This window comes from Osmerus eperlanus, chromosome 1, assembly GCF_963692335.1.
Source record: "Osmerus eperlanus chromosome 1, fOsmEpe2.1, whole genome shotgun sequence".
Classification (NCBI taxonomy): domain Eukaryota; kingdom Metazoa; phylum Chordata; class Actinopteri; order Osmeriformes; family Osmeridae; genus Osmerus; species Osmerus eperlanus.
The window spans coordinates 22,020,715-22,041,194 of record NC_085018.1 but is presented as its reverse complement, the minus strand read 5'-3'; the positions used below and the strand labels follow the sequence as shown (position 1 = coordinate 22,041,194).

At 45.2% G+C, this 20,480-nt stretch overlaps 1 protein-coding gene across 1 annotated transcript; it reads left to right on the top strand.

Annotated features, from left to right (window-relative positions):
* Positions 1-5,093: 5,093 nt before the first annotated feature.
* LOC134027114 (ubiquinol-cytochrome-c reductase complex assembly factor 1) lies at positions 5,094-13,413 on the top strand. The gene is made up of 9 exons (XM_062470274.1): positions 5,094-5,301; positions 6,397-6,504; positions 7,176-7,283; positions 7,504-7,576; positions 8,283-8,340; positions 9,157-9,265; positions 12,048-12,125; positions 12,248-12,361; positions 12,757-13,413. Exons 1-9 carry the CDS (start codon positions 5,227-5,229, stop codon positions 12,889-12,891), a joined length of 858 nt encoding a protein of 285 aa, XP_062326258.1. The 5' UTR covers positions 5,094-5,226; the 3' UTR covers positions 12,892-13,413.
* The last annotated feature ends 7,067 nt before the right edge of the window (positions 13,414-20,480 follow it).

Below are 20,480 nucleotides of genomic sequence, written 5' to 3'. Positions count from 1 at the left end.
GAGTGCATGGGGGAGTGTAAGTGTGTATTTGTGCAAGTTTATGCGTGTGTGTGTGTTTATGGCACCAGTAGGCATGGCCTCTTGTGAATGACTCATATTTTCTCCCAGTAGTTCCCTTGGCCCCTCGCTGCCTGCCTAACCGGACAGCAATCTGTCACCCTGCAGTTGTGCAGCCAAACAGCATCTCTCGCTCTCTCACAGCCTCTTCACCTCCACATCTGCCAGAGCAAACACAGCAGTGAATAACCACTTTTCAATATTTCTAGTATAATGTGTGTAATAGAATCTCATAATTTTTGTATTCTTCGAATGTTGAACCAGTCACCTTCACAAGGTCACCTAAACAGCCAGCTAGGGGCATTTGCTTCATGCCTTTTTACAGCCTAGGTTTAACTACACCCTCCACCCACCTTTGTAGTACGAAACAGGAACGTTAAATCTCATCTGATACCTTCGTCTTCTACCACTCAACCCCCCCAAACCCTCCAAGCACCCAGGGGCCCTGCTAGCTGCACCGGGCCCCACAGACCCTGGGCCCCATAGACCCTGGGCCCCACAGACCCTGGGCCCCACAGACCCTGGGCCCCACAGAACCTGGGCCCCACAGACCCTGGGCCCCACAGAACCTGGGCCCCACAGACCCTGGGCCCACAGACCCTGGGCCCACAGACCCTGGGCCCCACAGAACCTGGTCTTCAGTCCTGCAACACTTACCCCCCATCCACCCGCAGTGCTGCAAGCTCCAGTCTAAATCATGGCACTAAACCCCCTGTGTCCTTCACAACCTCCTGCTCCTCCAGCCTCCAGTCCCCCTCCAGCCTCCAGTCCCCCTCCAGCCTCCAGTCCCCCTCCAGCCTCAAGTCCCCCTTCAGCCTCCAGTCCCCCTCCAGCCTCCAGTCCTCCTCCAGCCTCCAGTACCCCTCCAGCCTCCAACCCCCCTCCAGCCTCAAACCCCCCTCCAGCCTCCAGTCCCCCTCAAGCCTCCAGTTCCCCTCCAGCCTCCAACCCCCTGCAGCCTCCAACCCTCTCCAGCCTCAAACCCCCCTCCAGCCTCCAGTCCCCCTCCAGCCTCCAGTCCCCCTCCAGTCCCCCTCCAGCCTCCAACCCCCCTCCAGCCTCCAGTCCTCCTCCAGCCTCCAGTGTCACTTTCCCCATGTCTGAGTTATTGTCTGTGCAGAACTGTTCTGCATGTGTGCGGGCGTCCCTCCATAACTTTAATAACAAACTTACAGCAGTTTAGCCTATGCAATGACCGAGAACCGTGTGCCCTGTCAGGCTGGCAGAGCAGGGCGGATCACGTTGCATGTGTTGTTCGGCAGCAAGGCTGCGGTTAGGTCATCAGTTTGTACAGGAGCCTGGTGACCTGCGTCCGGAGGTGTTAGTGGTAACATCAGCCAGCTGAGCTAAGGTGCAGCAGGACCCTAACCTCTTAGGCTCTGTCAGCACTAGTGTTGTTTCAGCCCCACGTTACGCTCAGGAAATTACCCTGTCTCTGTCTCTCTCTCACCCTCTTTCTCTTTCTCTCTCACCCTCTCTCTCTCCCTCTCTCACACTCTCTCTCTCTCCCTCTCTCACACTCTCTCTCTCTCTCTCTCTGGGACACGGCACCTCAATCACCTCAACGCTCCTCTACACCCTCCTCTCCATCCTCCTCTCCACCCTCCTCTCCATCGTCCTATCCACCCTCCTCTCCATCCTCCTCTCCACCCTCCTCTCTCCATCCTCCTCTCCACCCTCCTCTCTCCATCCTCCTCTCCACCCTCCTCTCTCCATCCTCTTCTCCACCCTCCTCTCCATCCTCCTCTCCACCCTCCTCTCCACCCTCCTCTCCACCCTCCTCTCTCCATCCTCCTCTCCACCCTCCTCTCTCCATCCTCTTCTCCACCCTCCTCTCCACCCTCCTCTCTCCATCCTCCTCTCCACCCTCCTCTCTCCACCCTCCTCTCCACCCTCCTCTCTCCATCCTCTTCTCCACCCTCCTCTCTCCACCCTCCTCTCCACCCTCCTCTCCATCCTCTTCTCCACCCTCCTCTCCCCATCCTCCACCATTGTCTGCACACCATCCACCTCTATTCCACCGACTTCTGTCCATCTTCCTCCACTTCCCTTCTCTCTGTCCTCACCCTCCTCTCCGAACATTCCTCATCCCTACAGTACCTCGACCCTTTCCCACTCCTTTCTTCTCTGATACAGAATTCTCGACTTGTCTCTCGGCACTGATCTGTCCCTCTCCTATCTTTGCCATCCTCTCACATGCAGAGAAAAAGGTCTGTGGTGATAATCTGAGCCCCTGTGTAAAACTAAAACCCCACCAGTCAGTCTAAACCCATCCATACAGTCAGAGTCAACCCATCCACACACTTAGTATCAAACCATCAATACAGTTACCCTCTGTTTCAGCTGTGATCGAAATCGATGCTGAACCTAATCCCAGACTGTGTTCATCTGTTTCTGCTGTTTTAATGGCATTGGTAATGGCTTTCTTACTGCCTCTAACACAGCAGGACTGTTCCCCATGCAGAGCAGATTGAAATAAAGCACTAAGCTACTTTAGTAAGACATTAATGGTCTTTATACCCTGTGGCTGTAGGAGATGATAAAAGTCTGAGGCTTTATAATGTGTCTTTGAGGAGTGACAGAGCCACCATTCTCTTTCTGTGTGTGTGTATGTGTGTGCGTGTGTCTGTGTGTGTGTGTATGACCTCTGTTTACTTTGCACACAGTCCAATAAGATGCTGCCAGACAGGGTGACGAGGACACAATCTCTCTCTCCCACACACACACACACACAGTGACGCCCACTCTGCAGCATTCCTAGGCAGAATGGTGGGTCCACCAGGCCGTGACAAACATTATTTATGGTTGCTTTCTTTGCAGAGGTTTCTCACAGGAACAGGAGCAGAGCAGGAATCCAACGTTTCCTCTTGTGTCCCCATTAATCACCCTTTATTAATCCAAACACTCTGAAACTCGGGGCAGAGGCTGCAGTCCTACTCTTAGTTTTCTGCGGGAGTGGGGCGCAGTGGTGGTGGGGGCACGGTGGGGGGGGGGGAGTCGGTTCAAATATTGAGTCATCAAGTAAAGTTTTGAAGCAGCCATAGCTCATTCATGAATGAATCCGGGTTAGAATGTTGAGAGACATGCTGCACGATCCCAGCACTGCGGAGCCCCAACTGTGTTGCTCACAATGTCAAACACCACGCACTGTGATGAAGCACTCTGTAAAAATGAAGCTGATGAGAAATTCCTTGAACATATCATCAGCATTCCGATGTCTGAATCGGGACCCTAGTGCTTTCCCACAATGCATTGCCATCTATGAGATCAGAGGAGTTGTTCCCCCAGATGTGACCAGTGAGCAAGACTGCAACTATGCCGTCTTCAGTTCCAGTAATGTCTGCACAAACACATTAGCATAACTTGTCTAGTTCGCAAGAAGTGAGATGGGTTAGTTTACCTAAAAAACATAGAAAATGGTGTTGTCTAGAGTTAGCATACTTGTGTGACAAGTAGTCACCAAGCACAGAAAGGCAGTTGTTTGGCAGAATAGCCCTCCCCTGTCTGGGTGCTTGGCTGAATCCAGGTGTTGGATAAACACTACAGCTCCCAGAAGTCTTTGTGGTTAACCTCACACGATAATCACCCTCTTTCCCACTTACCAGGAATCACAAAGTGCGCTACAGCTACACACAAACAATATTTGGACAATGCAGTGTAAGGGCTCATTCTGACGTCATGCAGTAATGCTGGACAGATTTCGCAGTGGCGCAAACAAGACAGCGTTAAGAGTAAGAGTAATATGTCACTAGTAATGATCGTGACACACTCCTTCCTGAGTCCAAAACACACCAACATGAGAGAGAAACCTTGCGCTGGAGGGGGGAAAGTTCTCACCTAGCATCAACACACGTCACAGAGACAACTAAAACATTACCTCACTCTAACTCATTTCCCACTGTGAAATCATCCACACTTTAAAAGTACCCAGCCAGGCAAGCTGTGTTTTTTGTTGTGTTAGAATTTTGTTATAGCACACAGTATTAAGTGTATTTGTGTGTGTGTGTGTGTGCGTGTGAGAAAGAGAGTGCATGTGTGACTGTACATATGTTCACTTGAGTGTGTGTGTGCGTGTGTGCTTGACTGTTTGTGACTGCATGTTTACATTTGTGTACTCAGTATGTGTGTGTTTGCTATTGAGTGTGTGTGTGTGTGTGTGTGTGTGGCTTGGGGTGATTTGGGGTGGGTGAGGGGGGGGGGGGTTATGGGTTCATGCATTATTTTTCTCTATCCTTCATGCAGAAGTGCCCAATTCCATATTGTGTATGTTTTGGACTACAGCAGGACAGGAAGGTTCCTAAGCTTGGTTGCCTTTGAACAATCTGCAGATGCAGCGATGCATGGCTGTGCTTACTCTGGGGTCTGGGAGCCGAGGAGCCTGGTCCTGCTCCATTCACCCCCTCCATCCCAAACAGAGGTCTGGTAACGTAGGTGGTGGTGGAAGGGACAACATCTGGTTCATTTACATAGAAAATCACCTGGTTACACAAAGCCTGGGACATACCGCTATGATCTTGGTCAGAAGTATTGATCAGTTTGTTGTTCTAAATGTTTATATAGGATAATGTTTGTATCTGCCTATTGTAACTATGTCTGAGTAGAGCACTGGCCTTACCCTACACCAGGACATGGTATCTTAATTTGTTTATACAAGATGAAGGTCACCACCTCACTTGACTAGTTGGCCCATGGTTCATTAAATACAATTCATAGAAATTGATTCTGTTACCATACATTAGGAAGATATGTAGCTACTCCATCGCCTTTTCAATGAGATTTCCACTCTCTAGTGGACAACAGTGGAGATTACATTCTCCCAAGTCTGCCAGGCTATTGCCCAATAATTAAAATCATGACGTTTTCATGAATGTGCAATATATATCACAATAAGCTAGTTGTTGACAAATAAATTGTATCCTACATATTTCAAATAACATACGGACCCGCTCACACAGACACTTACACAGACACTATAACGGTTTAGCGAAAGACGGAAAGTTTAGAGAGTAGCATTTTCAGTACGGGCAACATTGACTGTGGGACAGATTCCTATGACATTGCTGGGGAGTAGGAGGGACAATATCAAGTGTTATAAAACGTGAAGAAAACAATTCACTGATTCCCGCTTCGCGGTTGCAATATTTGATTATTGTAACTTCTGGCGGAGTCATGTATCGGCGACCGTTGCAGTCTGCCGTGAGGAACATTATAAATGTGTCAGCGTCCAGGTCTTCCTTCGGAAAGGTAATTTTTCCAGGCTACTATCTAATATAGCAAGGTAGCAAATAGCTTTAGCCACGTAACATTACTAGTAGATGTCATGTCTCTGCCCCTTTTGCTAAATGAAACAACCGCTTACAATCATCTAATCGGCTAAATCACTCTCCCTTCGAAAGTATTTGTACTTGACTGCAAGGCCCCGTATTCAAATGTTTTCCTCTACTGCACTGTAGCTATCGAATGCTACCCAATGTTAAGTGGCAAATTTGGCGTTTGCAGTGGTATATTTTCATCCTTTATTTAATGCTGCCCCCAACATAAATGAACTATATTCACTGGATTATCTTGCAGCTACTGTACATATATATCAATATTCTCGTTTGCTGTTGTTACCAACGTAGTTTCAAACTTAAAACCTAACACACACCTTTCTCAAATAGGTCACTTTGTTCCTTACTTGACACGTTAGAATTTTTTTTCATATTATTTCATTAACTACTGATTGTCTGATAGACAGTCGACCTTGCTAAATCGCATTGGACGAATTCATACCTACGTATATTATGATTGGTGGGTAAAAAGGCAACGTCAAAGTTAATGTTAGCTCTTGATATCGCCAGCCATCCTTTACCCAGTGTAAAATATGGCCCTGTCCTCTCCTTATTATTACAGTCATACACTCATTACAGTTACCGTCATCACAGTTACTCTCATCAGACACTTTTAAAACCTATGCATTGTCAGACAGGTTTATAGGAAACACTAATGGCAAATGCCACAATCCTGGGGCAACTCAACACTACAGCTGTTGGTGTGGAGTATCCAGTGTGTATGTGTAATCAGGATGTAGTCCCATGGAGAATAGCCATCCACAGTATGTGTCAAGTAGGTGAGTGGTTTCTCTGGGAATATCTTCTGTCTCCCTGGCTTCCTACTTAAATATGCATGTGAGGAAAGGATCCAGAGGAGGAACTTTCCTCCTGTTCATTTGGAAGTAAAGATTACAGGATGTTAGAAGGATCACTGGAAATGTAGAATTTGAACTCCTAGCTTCAAGTCTCTTTCTTACTCTTCTCTCTCCCCCCCCCCCTTTCTGTCTTTCTTTCCTTGTTTCTTCAGGCATTTGAGCAGGAGGCTTGTCTTGCCAGAACTTTAGTAGCTTGCCAGTTGGCCAGCGCCCCCTTTCCCTCCCAGACACAATGTCGGACACTGCACAGCACTTCACCGGTAAGACGGGTACACACACACAAATACAGACGTACACAGTTGCATGTTGTTTGTTTGTAAAAAAAAAAAATATATATATATATTTATATCGTTCATGGTTCTGCAAGTCTATTTCATGGAAAGGTTTGATGGATAAAGGACTTCAGGTTGGTTTGTCCTGAGTGGCTGCGTTCCAAGTCTAATTTCCAATCAGCAACAGAGATTAGAAAGCCTTTTTTAGAGGCCACCATAGAATTAGGTTAAATCCCACCTCCAGACACATGTAGGCCTGCTGGGTTAAAGTGATCCATCACTAGCCAGTAGCCATTGACTGAGCTGACCCACACAACCCTAATCCTGAGGCAGACCAGTTTGGCAGCTGCTGGGATATTTACACTGGTGAAAAAGTAGGGTACCTCAGGACATGTCAGGGTGGCATGAACACCTGGTCTGCACTGGGTTAGAAACACGTATCTAAATATAGATGAGCCTATTATGATATAGGACAGCTGCCCTTGTTTCCAGCAGCGTTCCACAGTGCTGCAGATGTTTGCCGTAAAAAGGGGTGTGTGTACACCGTATGTATTCCTAGAGCAATGTGCCCTTGAGTTGTTTTGATGGAGTCAGTGAGATGGATATCAGTGTTGTTTTATCTCTCCCCCACATGCCCCACCCCTCACCCCTCCCTCCAGCTATTGAATGTGAAAGAGACTCCCCAGGCCACAGAAGAGGAGGTGGGGGCCTTCACCAAACTCATCGAGGCCATGGGTTTCACAGGACCCCTCAAATACAACAAATGGGTGAGTGGTACCTGTCCCCTACGGTGTCTCCTTGGTGTCTGATAGTGTTCTCCACAGTCCTATCCTTATCTATAACCTCTGCCATCCTCTGCTTATCGCTACACAGTTTTACCCTTCCCAACATGTTAGCACTGATGACTGTTGTAATGCCTAGCTATGCACAGGATGCATTTTGTCCTAATGTGAAGAATCATCAATTTCTCTTATTTATTTTATACAGAAAATAAAGATTGCAGCCCTGCGTATGTACACGTGCTGTGTAGAGAGGATCAACTACGATGAGTTCTTTGAAAGTGAGTATGGGAATATGTAATGATTCAAAACACTTGGTCTCAGTCTTAAAGCCGGGAACTTCACCTTACACCTCCACAGTTCATGTGGATTACCAGTGGTATAGGTGCCAGAACTACCAATGGTAAAGGTGGAACTATGTGACACTTCCTACATGCTGAGTCAGCCAGGAAGTGATGATCAGGCTCCCTGGTTGCTTCTGACACTGGTGGTCTAGGTCTACCCAGCAATAGGTCCAGCCCAGTCCCACTGTGCAAGCTCCACAGTGGGCTAGGGGTGTTGACAACAGGCTTGATCTGGACTACACAGAGCTCAGCTCATAGCTGGATAACAACCAGAACAGTCCAGTGCAGAGTTTTAGTGGTGGGTTTTGTCTGTGTTTGTTAGCGTGTGAGCTTGTGTTGCTTCGCAGTATTAGTGTTCTGGTCCAGACCCACACTGAGCCAGGCCCCCCCTCCTGCCTCCAGCGCTGGGCCGCTCTGACTTGTTCTTCTGATAGGCCCACTGGGACCTTCTCACCACCTGACTGATTTATACCACACGTTACCAGCTGATTTATATGACATTTTACTGGCTGCTTCTGACTAGCTAGGCTGGGCTCTAGAACCTGGCTAGAGTAGGTGGTGGTAATGTAGTTGGGATTTAGAGAAGGTTTTTGTGTGTGTGTTCATGTGTTGGCTGAAACCTCTCCTACTTTCTGTGTTCCAGAATGCTCCCTCCCTGACACGCTCAACTCCTGGTTCCTTGTGGCACAGCTGCATGTGTGGTGAGAACCATCTCAGTCCACACACACGCAAAATATTTAGTGCATATTCCTTAACCGATTGTTGTAACACGTTAACAATCAGTGATCGATGAATCATTAAGGACTGAAATACAAAATGCACAAACAATTGAAAAGAACAGCCGGAGTACTTAGTGCCATAGATATATCTATGCTTAGTGCTACTGTAGCTAGCTAACGTTAGTGCTAGCTAATATCCTATCCTCTGCCCTGTTTGTCATTGCCTGAGCAAAAAGTGCTTTGCTGATTTTGCGCTGTTGTTTATTTGGTTGTCATGACTTTGCGAGTGATTGACGTCCTTTCACGGTTCCAGTTGCTCATCCTCTCAAGTGGAGAGAGAACGGAAGACCATTCGTTTGAGTTCGGACAGCTCCGCAGTCGTAAAGTCGCAACTTCATGACATTTCATACAATTCTGAAGCAGCGGTGGTAATGATGAATATAGCGGGAACACTGGGACGCAATTACTGCCATTTCTAGACAGACAATGGAGACGGCAAACGTTATCCGCTTAATACATTTGTAATCGGTTAAATTCTTAACGGAAATGAATCGATGAATGATTTACATTTAGTCATTTAGCAGACGCTCTTATCCAGAGCGACTTACAGTAAGTACAGGGACATTCCCCCGAGGCAAGTAGGGTGAAGTGCCTTGCCCAAGGACACAACGTCAGTTGGCATGACCGGGAATCGAACTGGCAACCTTCGGATTACTAGCCCGATTCCCTCACCGTTCAGCCAACAGACTCCCGTCCATCATCCAAAGTGTGTGCTAAGCGGTGTGGTCTGTCCTGCAGGATGTGTTTGGTGCGGATGCGTCAAGAGGGTCGCGAGGGGAAGTACATGTGTCGCTACATCGTCCACTCCATGTGGGAGGACGTAGAACAGAGGAGCAAGATCATGGGGGTGAGACACGCACACACTTACATAGAGTACACATATATACATACACACGCCCTTATAAACACGCACACACAACGCACATAGACAGTACACACACTATACATAGAGTACACAAACATACATTAGACACATGCATACACACACAAACATATACGCACATACACGCGCACACACATGCATACAGACAGTACACACACTACACATCCATCCATACATGCACGCAATATGTTTCACACACTCATTCACTTGCTGAATGTACACCCACACACACACCCTAACTCGGTCTGTTTCACATATGTAACCACTCCAGTACTGAGCCGTGTGCACAGCTGCTGTGGACAGAGCTGAGATTGAGGCTGGGATTGGTAGACCTCCTCCATGTTCCAGCCAATCACTTCATGACAAAGGCCTTCCACACAGCTGTGAAAACACCTGCAGTGACCCCCCTCATACACACACGCACACACACCCCACCCTCCTCAAGGGTGATCTCACAAACAGAGCCCTCTCATTCCTCCCAGTTGACCTGCTTATGTCATCCAAGACCTTGACACCATACCCAACCCTTTACTAGTTCGACAGAAAAGTACCATCTAGGGATGTCAGTTCCAGTTAAAAAGCTTTTTCAAAAATTTTATTTTTTTTACGTCAGAGCACTAGCTAGCGATATCGTTAGCGGACTGTTTGCAAATTAGCCAATAGACGTACAGGCGTAAGCGTTCAAAAATATTCCTGGTAGTTAACAGATAACATCGAACCGTTGACATCACTAGTACCATCATACAGTTTAATCTAGATAGCAAGGCAACAACCTTGACTGTGTGCGCGTTTCTTGAAAGTCTAGAAGGACAGATGTCGGCTACCGATCGCAGCCAACTTTCCGGTTGCTGCTTCACCTTCAAGCTTACAGCATACTGAGCTGGCCAAGCTTGTCAGACAGGCAATTTTAGGTAGTAATACCATACTGATGATGATGATGATGATGATGATATGGTGCTGTCTGTCCAGGGTTTGGTGGACGTGTGTGTTAAAACTCTGGTCCCAAGCAGTTATGTAAGCATTAGAACCAGTGCAGACCAGCTTGGCCTGTCAGGTCATGTCAACATGTACACACTTGGACCTCAGCCAGCACATTACGGGCTCTCGCACCAGCCATACAGTACCTTGCCTGGCCAACCCTGATCCCATCACAGAATCTGGATTGCCACCATAGTTACCTCCTCCTGAGCTGTGAAGCTCCTCTGATCTGCAGACTCACTGACTAGCTCCAACTTGGATCAGTCAACACTTACACACATTCTCTGCTCAGATCAACACAGCTTCCCCTTCACACTTCACCTATTTCAAATATAAGATCAATTAACAAGTGTGTGTGTGTGTTGAACTAAAAACTATGCCCTTTCGGCCAGGTTGTAACCCCCAATGTGCTTTTAACATGGTGCATACATTCTCCGACCATCACTCTCCCTCTCTCTCTCTCTTTGTATCACTCGCCTTGTCTCTGTAGGAAGTTTGAAGAGAGCTGAGCCCTGAAGATTTATAGTGATCGTTGAGGGAGCTGGCTGGCAGGGTTTCAGCATCTGTGTTCTGTAGCTTCTTTCTCTCTCCCTCTTTCTCTCTGACTCTCTCATACACACACCCACACACACACACACTGAAACACAGACGGAGAGAAGAGAGAAGCAGGTAACTGAGTCGGAACAGGAGGACAGGAAGAGAAAAATAGATGGCTTTATATTCACACACATTCCATGAACATGGAATAACAGACCTCTGCAGTCCATGCAGTTCTACTAGTGTGCACTGGCCCATTCACACAGTAGAAGTACATGTTACACAATTACAAGCTGGGGCAGAGTGGATGCCTGTTAACTACATGAATGTACTGTATAGTATCTTTCAGAGAATTCAGACTTTGCCCAGTTATGGAAGTGTGTTCTCCAGTTCAGAACAGAGAGGAGCTTCAAAGGCTACTTGCAGTAGTTATACTTTAACTGAGCTGTGTGTGTGTGTGTTTGTGAGTTTGTGTTGGAGAGGGCAAGCATTAATAATCACATCATACTCCATGTATGTTACTGCCTAAACACACACGCACACAATAACATTCACTCATTGAAACAACACTCACTCAGTAACACACACACAGGCTCAGCCAGGGGTTTCAGCTCTCATGTTACCTGCTAATTGAGCGGCAGAGAAGTCAAAACACTTGTCATTCGCTCCACGGTGAAAATACCATAGGTGCCAGCCAAACCCCTTCACGCCCCTCCATCCTCCCCCCTTTTCCTTCTCCACTCACCTCCTCTCACCCTACCTCCACCCCCTCTCCCTCAGTCCACCTCCTTTCCATTTCTCCCTCTATCCCTCTCCCTTACTCCATCCCTTTATCCCAACCTATGTGGCTGAATGTGTGCAGGTCTCTTTATTATGCACAGGTGCCTCCTCCCCATCTCTCTCCAGGCAGAACTTGTGGTGTCACCCAGAGTAGAGCTGCCCAGCAAGCTAGAGGCAGGCCGGACTCTGTAGCTATTCTGTGCTGCTCTTTGAGGTTATAACTTCCTTGAGGGGATCTATCACGTTGCATGCAGGCCACGCCGCTGTCCTGATGCTTCGTTCCCCGGGTGCTCAGCTTGGTCAGACGTCCCCTGCGCCTGCGTGTGGAAAATGTGAACACACCACAGGAAGTGAAGCAGAGCAGGAGTCTGGGGACTGTTTATCCTGCGGAGTGTGGTATAATTACCACCTGCCTCTCACCCTCTCTGTCTACTTCTCTCTCTCCCTCCAGATTGATGCCATCCACAGGAAGGAGAGTATGAGAGCCATGACAGAGACCTTTTATGCTGCTATATTTGGATATGATGAGGTATGAGAGTGTGTGTGTGTGTGTAGGTCCCCTAGCAGTCCCCACAGTCAATTCAATTATTCATATGATATCCAGGTCAGAAATGCCTATTTGTGTGTGTGTGTGTGTGTGTGTGTGTGTAGGGAGTGCTGTCGGATGACAGGGTTCTTGCAGCGGCCCTGTGGAGGAACATTTTTAACCGCCAGTGTGACGAACCCAGGCAGCTGGAGTTGATGGTGGAGTACGTACGCAAACAGGTGAGAGGGCACACACCCCTAAACACACACACCCCTACACACACACTTTCAGACACACACAGTACAGAGTAGTCCTTCCTCTCCTCTCTTCAAATTATCCTCTCCCACAGAAAGCGAGGGTTATTAAAAGCACTCCTTCAGAAACACCTGCAGGCTGACCCCGCTGTGGCCTCCACTAATCTTGGCCTCTCTTTCTCACTCCACTTATCTTGGCCTCTCTGTCTGTTTTTGATATTACACATGTGTATGTGATGACTGACTGGGATGCTTGCATGTGTTAGGTGTGCTAGTGTGTGGGAGGTTGATGACCATGGTTTGTGTGTGCGTGTTCAATGATTATGACCTTGGGGTATATATATATATATGTGTGTGTGTGTGTGTGTGTGTACCTGCAGATGCAGTTCATCGATGCTCTGGATGGGGATGACCTGCTGCTGACTGGAGAGGTCAAGTGGCGCCCCCTGGTGGAGGATAATGCGCAGAGCATCCTGAAAGTGGCCTCCCCCACCTATAACGACACCGGTCTCTGAGACCCCCTCCCCTCTCGTCCCCGTGACTACAATACCCACAATCCTTTCTGTCCAGACGTGCTGTAGGCAGGATAGCCAACCAGGAACTTTTGCATCTGATCCAAGAAATTTACTACAAACATTCACATGCATACACACCACATTTATTTCCCAACCTGGCATTCTCATCAACCAATCAATGGTCAGAAAATGCCACAAATCATTGCAACCTATGCGTTCTGAGAGCGAAAAGGCCATGCCTCTTACTCTGGATGTCTGCACTCCTTTCCTGTTTGAAAATAAGAAAGAGACAAAAACTAAAAACAATCTCTGTATTTATATTTGTTTATCTTTTCTGATGCCATAATGGATATTTATAAGAGTTCTTCAAAGCATGGATTCCTCACTGTCTGTCTGAGTGCAGTCCTCTTCCTCTCTCAGAACGCCACATGACAGATACTGTTGCCTCGACCGTCAGCCATCATCACTGTATAAACATGAGGCTTTTGTTTTAAAAACTCAAATAAAAATGTTATTACTCTTTGCTCTGTTCTGTGTGTCTGCTTTGCTGAAAGGACGATCCTTCTCTGAACCTAGCATACCTGGGTGGTAGGCAGGGCTCGAAATTAACGGTGTCTCGTCGTTGATGAAAAAGTTGTCTGGGACAGTTCAACAGACTTTGGGAGATTTTTCAAACCATTTTGTAGATAATTGTTTTAGAAAATTTTTTCCAAAACCTTTTTCAAACCTTTAGAAACTTAAAAAAATTACTTTTTCAAAGCATTTAATCGAAATAATGTTTTCCAAAACTTTTTTCAAACCTTTTAGAATTGTATTTTTATAAACATTTTTTTGCACAAAAAAAATTTCAACCGTAACAAACTTTTTTCTAAACTTTTGTTTTTTTACACACAGTAAAAGGAGAGGAGAGAGGATGAGAGGGGAGAGGAGAGCAGAGTAGAGAAAAGCAGAATAGAGCAGAGCACAGTAGAGTACTTGAGTCCTCATCAAGTAGTCATCAATGAAATCTATTTTTTAAAAGAAATCGCCAATATATTTTCAACCTTTTGAAACCTTTTTTGAAAAACGTTTTTCCCAAAATGTTTTCCACAAAACCTTTTTCCAACATTTAGAAACTTTTTTTCAAAACATTTTTACAAGAATTGTGTTAGCCCCACCATGAAGCAATAGCAGTGTATTCTATTGTGTATGTATTCACATTGAAATTCAGACATTGATTTGAGCCTCACTACCGTATGGATTACTTAAATAGTGTTGCAAATAACCTTGACACAAGAATTTACATTTTGGGACAGGTCAAGTTCAGTTTGGGACGATTAATTTTGCACTTCGGGACGGTACTGGGACAGTGAGGAAAACAGTTAATTGCGAGTCAGGTCCCTATTTTTCAAACCTTTAAAAAAAAAAAAAAAAAAAAAAGAAATCGCCAATATATTTTCAACCTTTTGAAACCTTTTTCGAAAATATTTTTCAAACCTTTCAAAACCCTTTTAGAAAGCTTTTTTTGAAAAACGTTTTTCCCCAATTTTTTTCCACAAAACCTTTTTCCAACATTTAGAAACTGTTTTTCAAAACATTTTTACAAGAATTGTGTTAGCCCCACCATGAAGCAATAGCAGTGTATTCTATTGTGTATGTATTCACATTGAAATTCAGACATTGATTTGAGCCTCACTACCATATGGATTACTTAAATAGTGTTGCAAATAACCTTGACACAAGAATTTACATTTTGGGACAGGTCAAGTTCAGTTTGGGACGATTAATTTTGCACTTCGGGACGGTACTTGGACAGTGAGGAAAACAGTTAATTGCGAGTCCTGATAGTAGGGTTCAGTATTAAGCATATTAAGGTATGGTGTCTAAACAGCAATGGATAGAGTTAAGTTTATTTTTAAATGTTTCTGATTTAATGTAATTTATTTCCAGTATATGGTGCGGAATTCTTTGAATCCATACTTGACTAGTGTAGTAGACTGCTTTATTTAATATTAGTCTACACCTTTCCGTGACACAGGTTTCTGACCCCAATATGTAAGACATACAGTCTAGTGGTGACTGACGTGTTTATAAATTGTAATAAATATTGGAATTGTCACTACCTGGACTAGACTTCACAGTAGCCAATTATACTGGAGTCTGAATAGTAGGGAAGTCTCTATGGTAACGCTGGTGTTGGGTGACAGACTGACGGCTGTCTGTCTAGATAGGGGGCTAAAGGGAGAAGAAGGGGTCTAACTTTGTGTGTAAGATTCTCCAGATGTGTTTGTGCGAGAGGGAGAGAAAGACAGAGCTGTTGTCCTTCACAAGGAGTTTTGCTTCTGTGGGATTCCTAAAAGATCCGATCCCAGGACCCACTTCCTCCTTTAAAACTCTCGACAGCAGTTCTTCTTTAGAACAGCAGGGGTCACCAGTGATTATGCAGTCTGCAATGTGGCATTGTAGAGGTTGCTATAATGTAGTCTTAAATGGTACACTGGGTAGGATTTTTTCAGATATAATAAAGCTTTGTCCCCAATAAACTTGTTGTGTAAGCAAATGAGGCCCTCTGAGAGTTTTTTAGCTACAGCTCAGTAACAGTTATTTTTGGAGGTGCTGCTTCTTTCGATCCAATATATTTTTTTTTATCCTGTTCCAACCAGAGGCGTTGGAGAGGCATCCCTTTTCCTAGGCTTCTGTTTTATGAACGCATGTGAAGAAGAAGAAAAAGAGTGGAAAACCCCCCACTGTCAATCAAACTCAAGCTAGAGGAACACGCCGGAGTTCACACAAGAAATGTGTGTGTGAGAGAGAGGCACAACTGTCCTCAACCCTAATGTGCATGCAGTGTGAAAACTGCAAGTCAACATCTTGACTTTCATCAAGTAGGTCGAGACAGCATGTCCACATTGTTTGTCTAAGCCTCAAGTACACAGTCATAACAGATTGCTTTAAACCCAGGTACATGGACAGCCGACCAGGAAGTACAGTACATGTTCAGGTACACGGTAAGAATTTGAATAGTTACTTGTAATTCCTTTCAACACCTCAGCAGGCAACACTCAGCTCTGACGCAGTCCAGGTCCCTATTGGTCCTGTAAGCCTCAGGTAAATATGCAGAGGAAGCCTCCCAGTCGTGGAGTTTGGAAAAGGTCAAAGGTTTGGCCCAGCATGCTCGTGGTCAGGTGATCTGTTTGCTCCCTGAACCAACAGACCCAGATCAAACAGTATTAGAATTTCCCTTCAAATACTTTCGGTAAGCTTTTCCCTGAGCCTGTCGGGAGTACATTACACAAAAAGGGCTGGATTTGGATCACTACATTTTCTCGGTTCTACGTTACAATTTTAATCTATCTTTTGTCTGTAATGCATTGATTATACATCATACATCACCATTTCAAAGCCTAGACACACAAGCACAACCAGCACAGGCTGGAAGCTAATAAACCAGCCCAGTGTCTTTAAACCCAACTCAAGTATTTTAATGAGCCTCAAATACCATTTGGCCTTGGCTTCATTGAACTATAGTTTTATTTGTTTGGTTGTTAAAGGGATTCTTTGTTTGTACCCTTTGGCTTTCAGCATCCAAATGAACAAATGTGGGTGGTAACACCCAACTAAAGTCATTCAAATGATTTGGGCAGAGAAAAAAATCAAATTTTTGGGCCCATCTGTAGGTCAGAGTGTTTTCCATTAAGGACAACAGAGCCTTTTATGAAGGTTGTACACGGGGAGTGTACTGTATGTGGCCCAGTCCTGGCGTCAAAGTGACCTGAGCTATGGCAAGGAGATCATGAGTGGTTTACAGCCTTTATAGGCCACTAGCCTACTGGTCTGTACTGTTCTGATATAATCTTATAACACTCACCACACACACACGCACAGACACACACACGCTGTCCTTCTGTCCCCGTCTGAGAGATATGATCCCTTAGGTCTGTCACCTGGTGTTTTCTTACCTTAGTGCGACGTGACACATACTGCTGACTGTCACACACACACACAGTCAGTCATGTGATTAGAAAAGGACATGCAGTCTCAGTTCAACCTTTCAACTTTGTAGAGCAATCTGAAACCCCTCAGGGCAGTCTAGTAAGCTTGAACATGCTTCGGGCTGTGCAGTGTTGCAGATCTGGTAATTGGATGGGGAGCCGATGCTGGTGCACCTCTACAGAAGGAACTGATTCAAATTGTCTACTGTCTATTTTCCTGTAGGTTTGTAGATTCTCCTAATATAGTTCAGAGATGGGAGAAGGGGAGGCTCCTTGACTTCCTCTTGGCTTGATTGCTTTCATCAAGTTATTGTGTCATAGTTGAAAGACAGTCCCTGCAGCTCTGCACACTACCCAAATCAAGAACTACTAGTCATGAAGCAGGACAGACAAGTTTTGATATTAATAACTAATCCTAACAGTAACTCACATTTATCTATCTGTATTTTAATGCCATGAATGTGTCAGGAGTATTAGTGTTCAGTCTACATAAAAATAGAGACTATAAAGTTATATAGTGATACCGTTTTCCTTTCTTAGCCCATATCTCTTGAAATATAACTTTATGCTGTAGTTTCAACCTCAGACTTGAGATTCACCTCCAAATGAGGAGGCACCTGATGTGTGAAAGAGGCCGGGGTTTGAACCCAGGTCAGCTGCAGGAGATGACAGCTGAAGCTCTGTTAGCTGCATCTTCTCAGGTCAGAAAATAGATGGTACTACAAACATACACAGTAGAGATCAGGGTCGGACTGGCCGTCGGGAGAGTCGGGAGATTGCCCGAACGGCCGGTCAAACGGCCGCGGCATAATGCAGAAAAAAAATATATATATTATAATAATACACGGTCGTGGGCCGGTCTGTGTTTCAAAGTCCCGGGTCATTTTTCAATCCCAGTCCAGACCTGGTAGAGATATTATGGTGAGTTGTGAGTCTCACCAAACCGCCTCTACCACCATTCCACCCAGTTTGAATATACAGCACCGTATCTGTGATTCCAATCAAAGAAGTTACATAGGTTACACTTCCTTTGTTCCCTTGTTTCCATTCACAGGAGAACCAGTTCACCTATCTTGTCCTGTCACCACACAGAGTGTGAGCTCTGTTCAGCTAGACTGTTTACTCTACAGGCTCCAGTCTCCAGTCTCCTGAGATACAGCATGACCTATAGTTGGCAAGTGGATCCACACCAGGACCTGGGTGGGGGCAGTTGGAGCTATCTGATCAAGCCTGACACTCCAGAGCTGATACCAGACTCCGGTCAGGACAGAGGGAGGATTGCTTTGAACACAGGATGTAGCCAAGGATAGGTTATTCTCATCAGTAGTGTTGTAGGTTAGAAGACATTTGGAGAACAGCCACTTTTGTGTCTATATGCATGTGAAAGCTGCAGGGGAGAACACTAAATGGTTCTCTCTGCGTGAAAATATTTTTTTATGGAATTGTTTCGTTTGATAGCTTGCCTGCTCCTTGAAATATGTTCCCTCCAACCCTGTGCTAGTGCATTTAGTTCTGATAAGTAATTGGTTGACAAGCTGAATCATGTTAGTCACCCACAGAAGAGTAGCTATTCAGGAACAAAACTGGCCCTACCCTGCCTTACAGTGACAAATGTTTTGACATAGCACTTAAATATTAGCCTGTACCTATAATCTCTGCTGATCTCCGAGCTTTCATGGGATGTCTCAAGACTCGAAAGCATTAAGCTTCATTATTTATTATGGATGATCTACAGAAACGCAAACTGATGATACAATTATGTATCACTGGCTTATGTGGACGTTCATTGAATTGACAACACATGACTGGCCCTTTGGTTCCTATAAATAAAACTAGTCCTGATGACTAATGCAGACAGACACTCTAAAGTGACTGTCTTGTTTTTCCCATCTTGCGTCTTCAAGTCCTGTTGGAAACACTGTTCCTTCCTGAACTAAAGCATATGAATAGACACTTTGTACTGAAACAATGTGTGCGAGGGGGAATGATTCAAGGAATCGTGTTAAAGATACAAACAGTGTTTACATGACCACTACTGTGCAATATTTCTGAGGGACAGAAAGTCCAACTGAAGCTCTATTGATTGCTACTAGTATCCAATAGGCTGTGGACATTTGTCTGGCTATTCAGAGAGGGTACTGTGAAACATCTGTCTCCAGATGACAATGCCCCCCTACTCACTGGCATAGCCCACCAGGAATGCCAGTGTGGTTCAGTGTGAAACGTCTGGTCTTCTAGAAGCTACCATAGGACACTGCACAGTATGCACGTATAATGTGCCGCTTTATAAGGCAAGCTTGGGTATCCTGCTACTGTGTGCAGGCTGAGGCAGGATCTGTACAGTTGGAGTCGGTCATGTGTTTCCAACACATCTCTCTGCCAGCTATGTTTCTGTACCTGCCCTCCCCTCCAGCTAAACCTGAACGCATCACATGGTCTGATCACCCTCTCTGACATACTTTCTCCTCATGGCAAGACAACGCAAGCAATCACATACTGTAGTAGATCCTTGATCCGTGCGATGTACAAATGCCTTGCTTTTTTACTATTTCATACGTAATTATATTAACTGCAGGAACTGTCATTACATACAAATGTGTCGAAGGTCCTGGCAATCATTGATCGGATCAGGACTAACAATATGCAAGTAGAGAGAAAGAGAGAAAACAGAGAGAGACAGAAGAACAGAGAGACACAGAAAGAGAAAGACAGCAAGCCAGATTTCTGAACACTGGAAGCAGACCAGTCTTAGCACATTGTTTACAGTCTAGTTTGATGGCATTAATCATATTTCCTGAGTGGATATTTTAAGGAATACATTCAAAAACTGTACGGTTAACATCTGGACTCAATGTGTCATTACTGGTTCCAGATGACCAATTAAACAGGAGTTTTAGTATAGAGTCTATCAAGCCAGGGGGTAAATTCATATAAGGTTTTTAAACAGTATATCAATATGAAACATATCTTAAATAACAGGGGAAAATAGAGCCCCTGAATGTTTGGAAAAAGTAAGGTTTGAACCACCAATCTCTGTTGGCAGGAACCCAAACATTTAGAACTGGACAAAGTATACATGTCATAAAATCTGAGTTTACTATTTCTGCTATTTGTATCAGAACACAAAAAGTTGCCAAACTATCAGAAAGGGTTGGGTGTCGCCCATTGTGTTAATCTACCATGAACATTTCACACTACAGGAATGTTTCTCTGTGCATCAACAATAGACGTCCTCATCTTGTTCAAAGGAAACCAGTGTCTTATTTTCACGCCATCAGTGGCAGTGTGTCTGACTCTGTTTCAATCTCTCACTAAGGTCCCAACCAGAACTTATTATGGAACTGATTATTCCCGGATGCTTCCGTAGCTCATAGGCACAATTCTTTGTAACAGTAAAAAAATAATAATCCTGTTTTGTATCCCAGAACACTCTTCCGTACATACTTACACTGTAAACATACAAACACACACACACAAACACCATGACGCATAATTTTTACTGGAAAGCAAAATGACTGTTCTCAATTGGTTTCTTACTTCCTGTCTTCCCTGTGTGAGAGCCCAGCTGGTCAAACCTGATTTGTCAGTGGATTCTGGAAACTGTTGAGGTTGCTGTAA

Coding starts and splice junctions, on each gene's coding strand:
- LOC134027114 (XM_062470274.1), top strand. CDS start 5,227: ATGTATCGGCGACCGTTGCAGTCTGCCGTGAGGAACATTATAAATGTG. Junction 6,505..7,175: donor CACTGCACAGCACTTCACCG/GTAAGACGGGTA, acceptor CCCTCCCTCCAG/CTATTGAATGTGAAAGAGAC. Junction 7,284..7,503: donor CCCTCAAATACAACAAATGG/GTGAGTGGTACC, acceptor TATTTTATACAG/AAAATAAAGATTGCAGCCCT.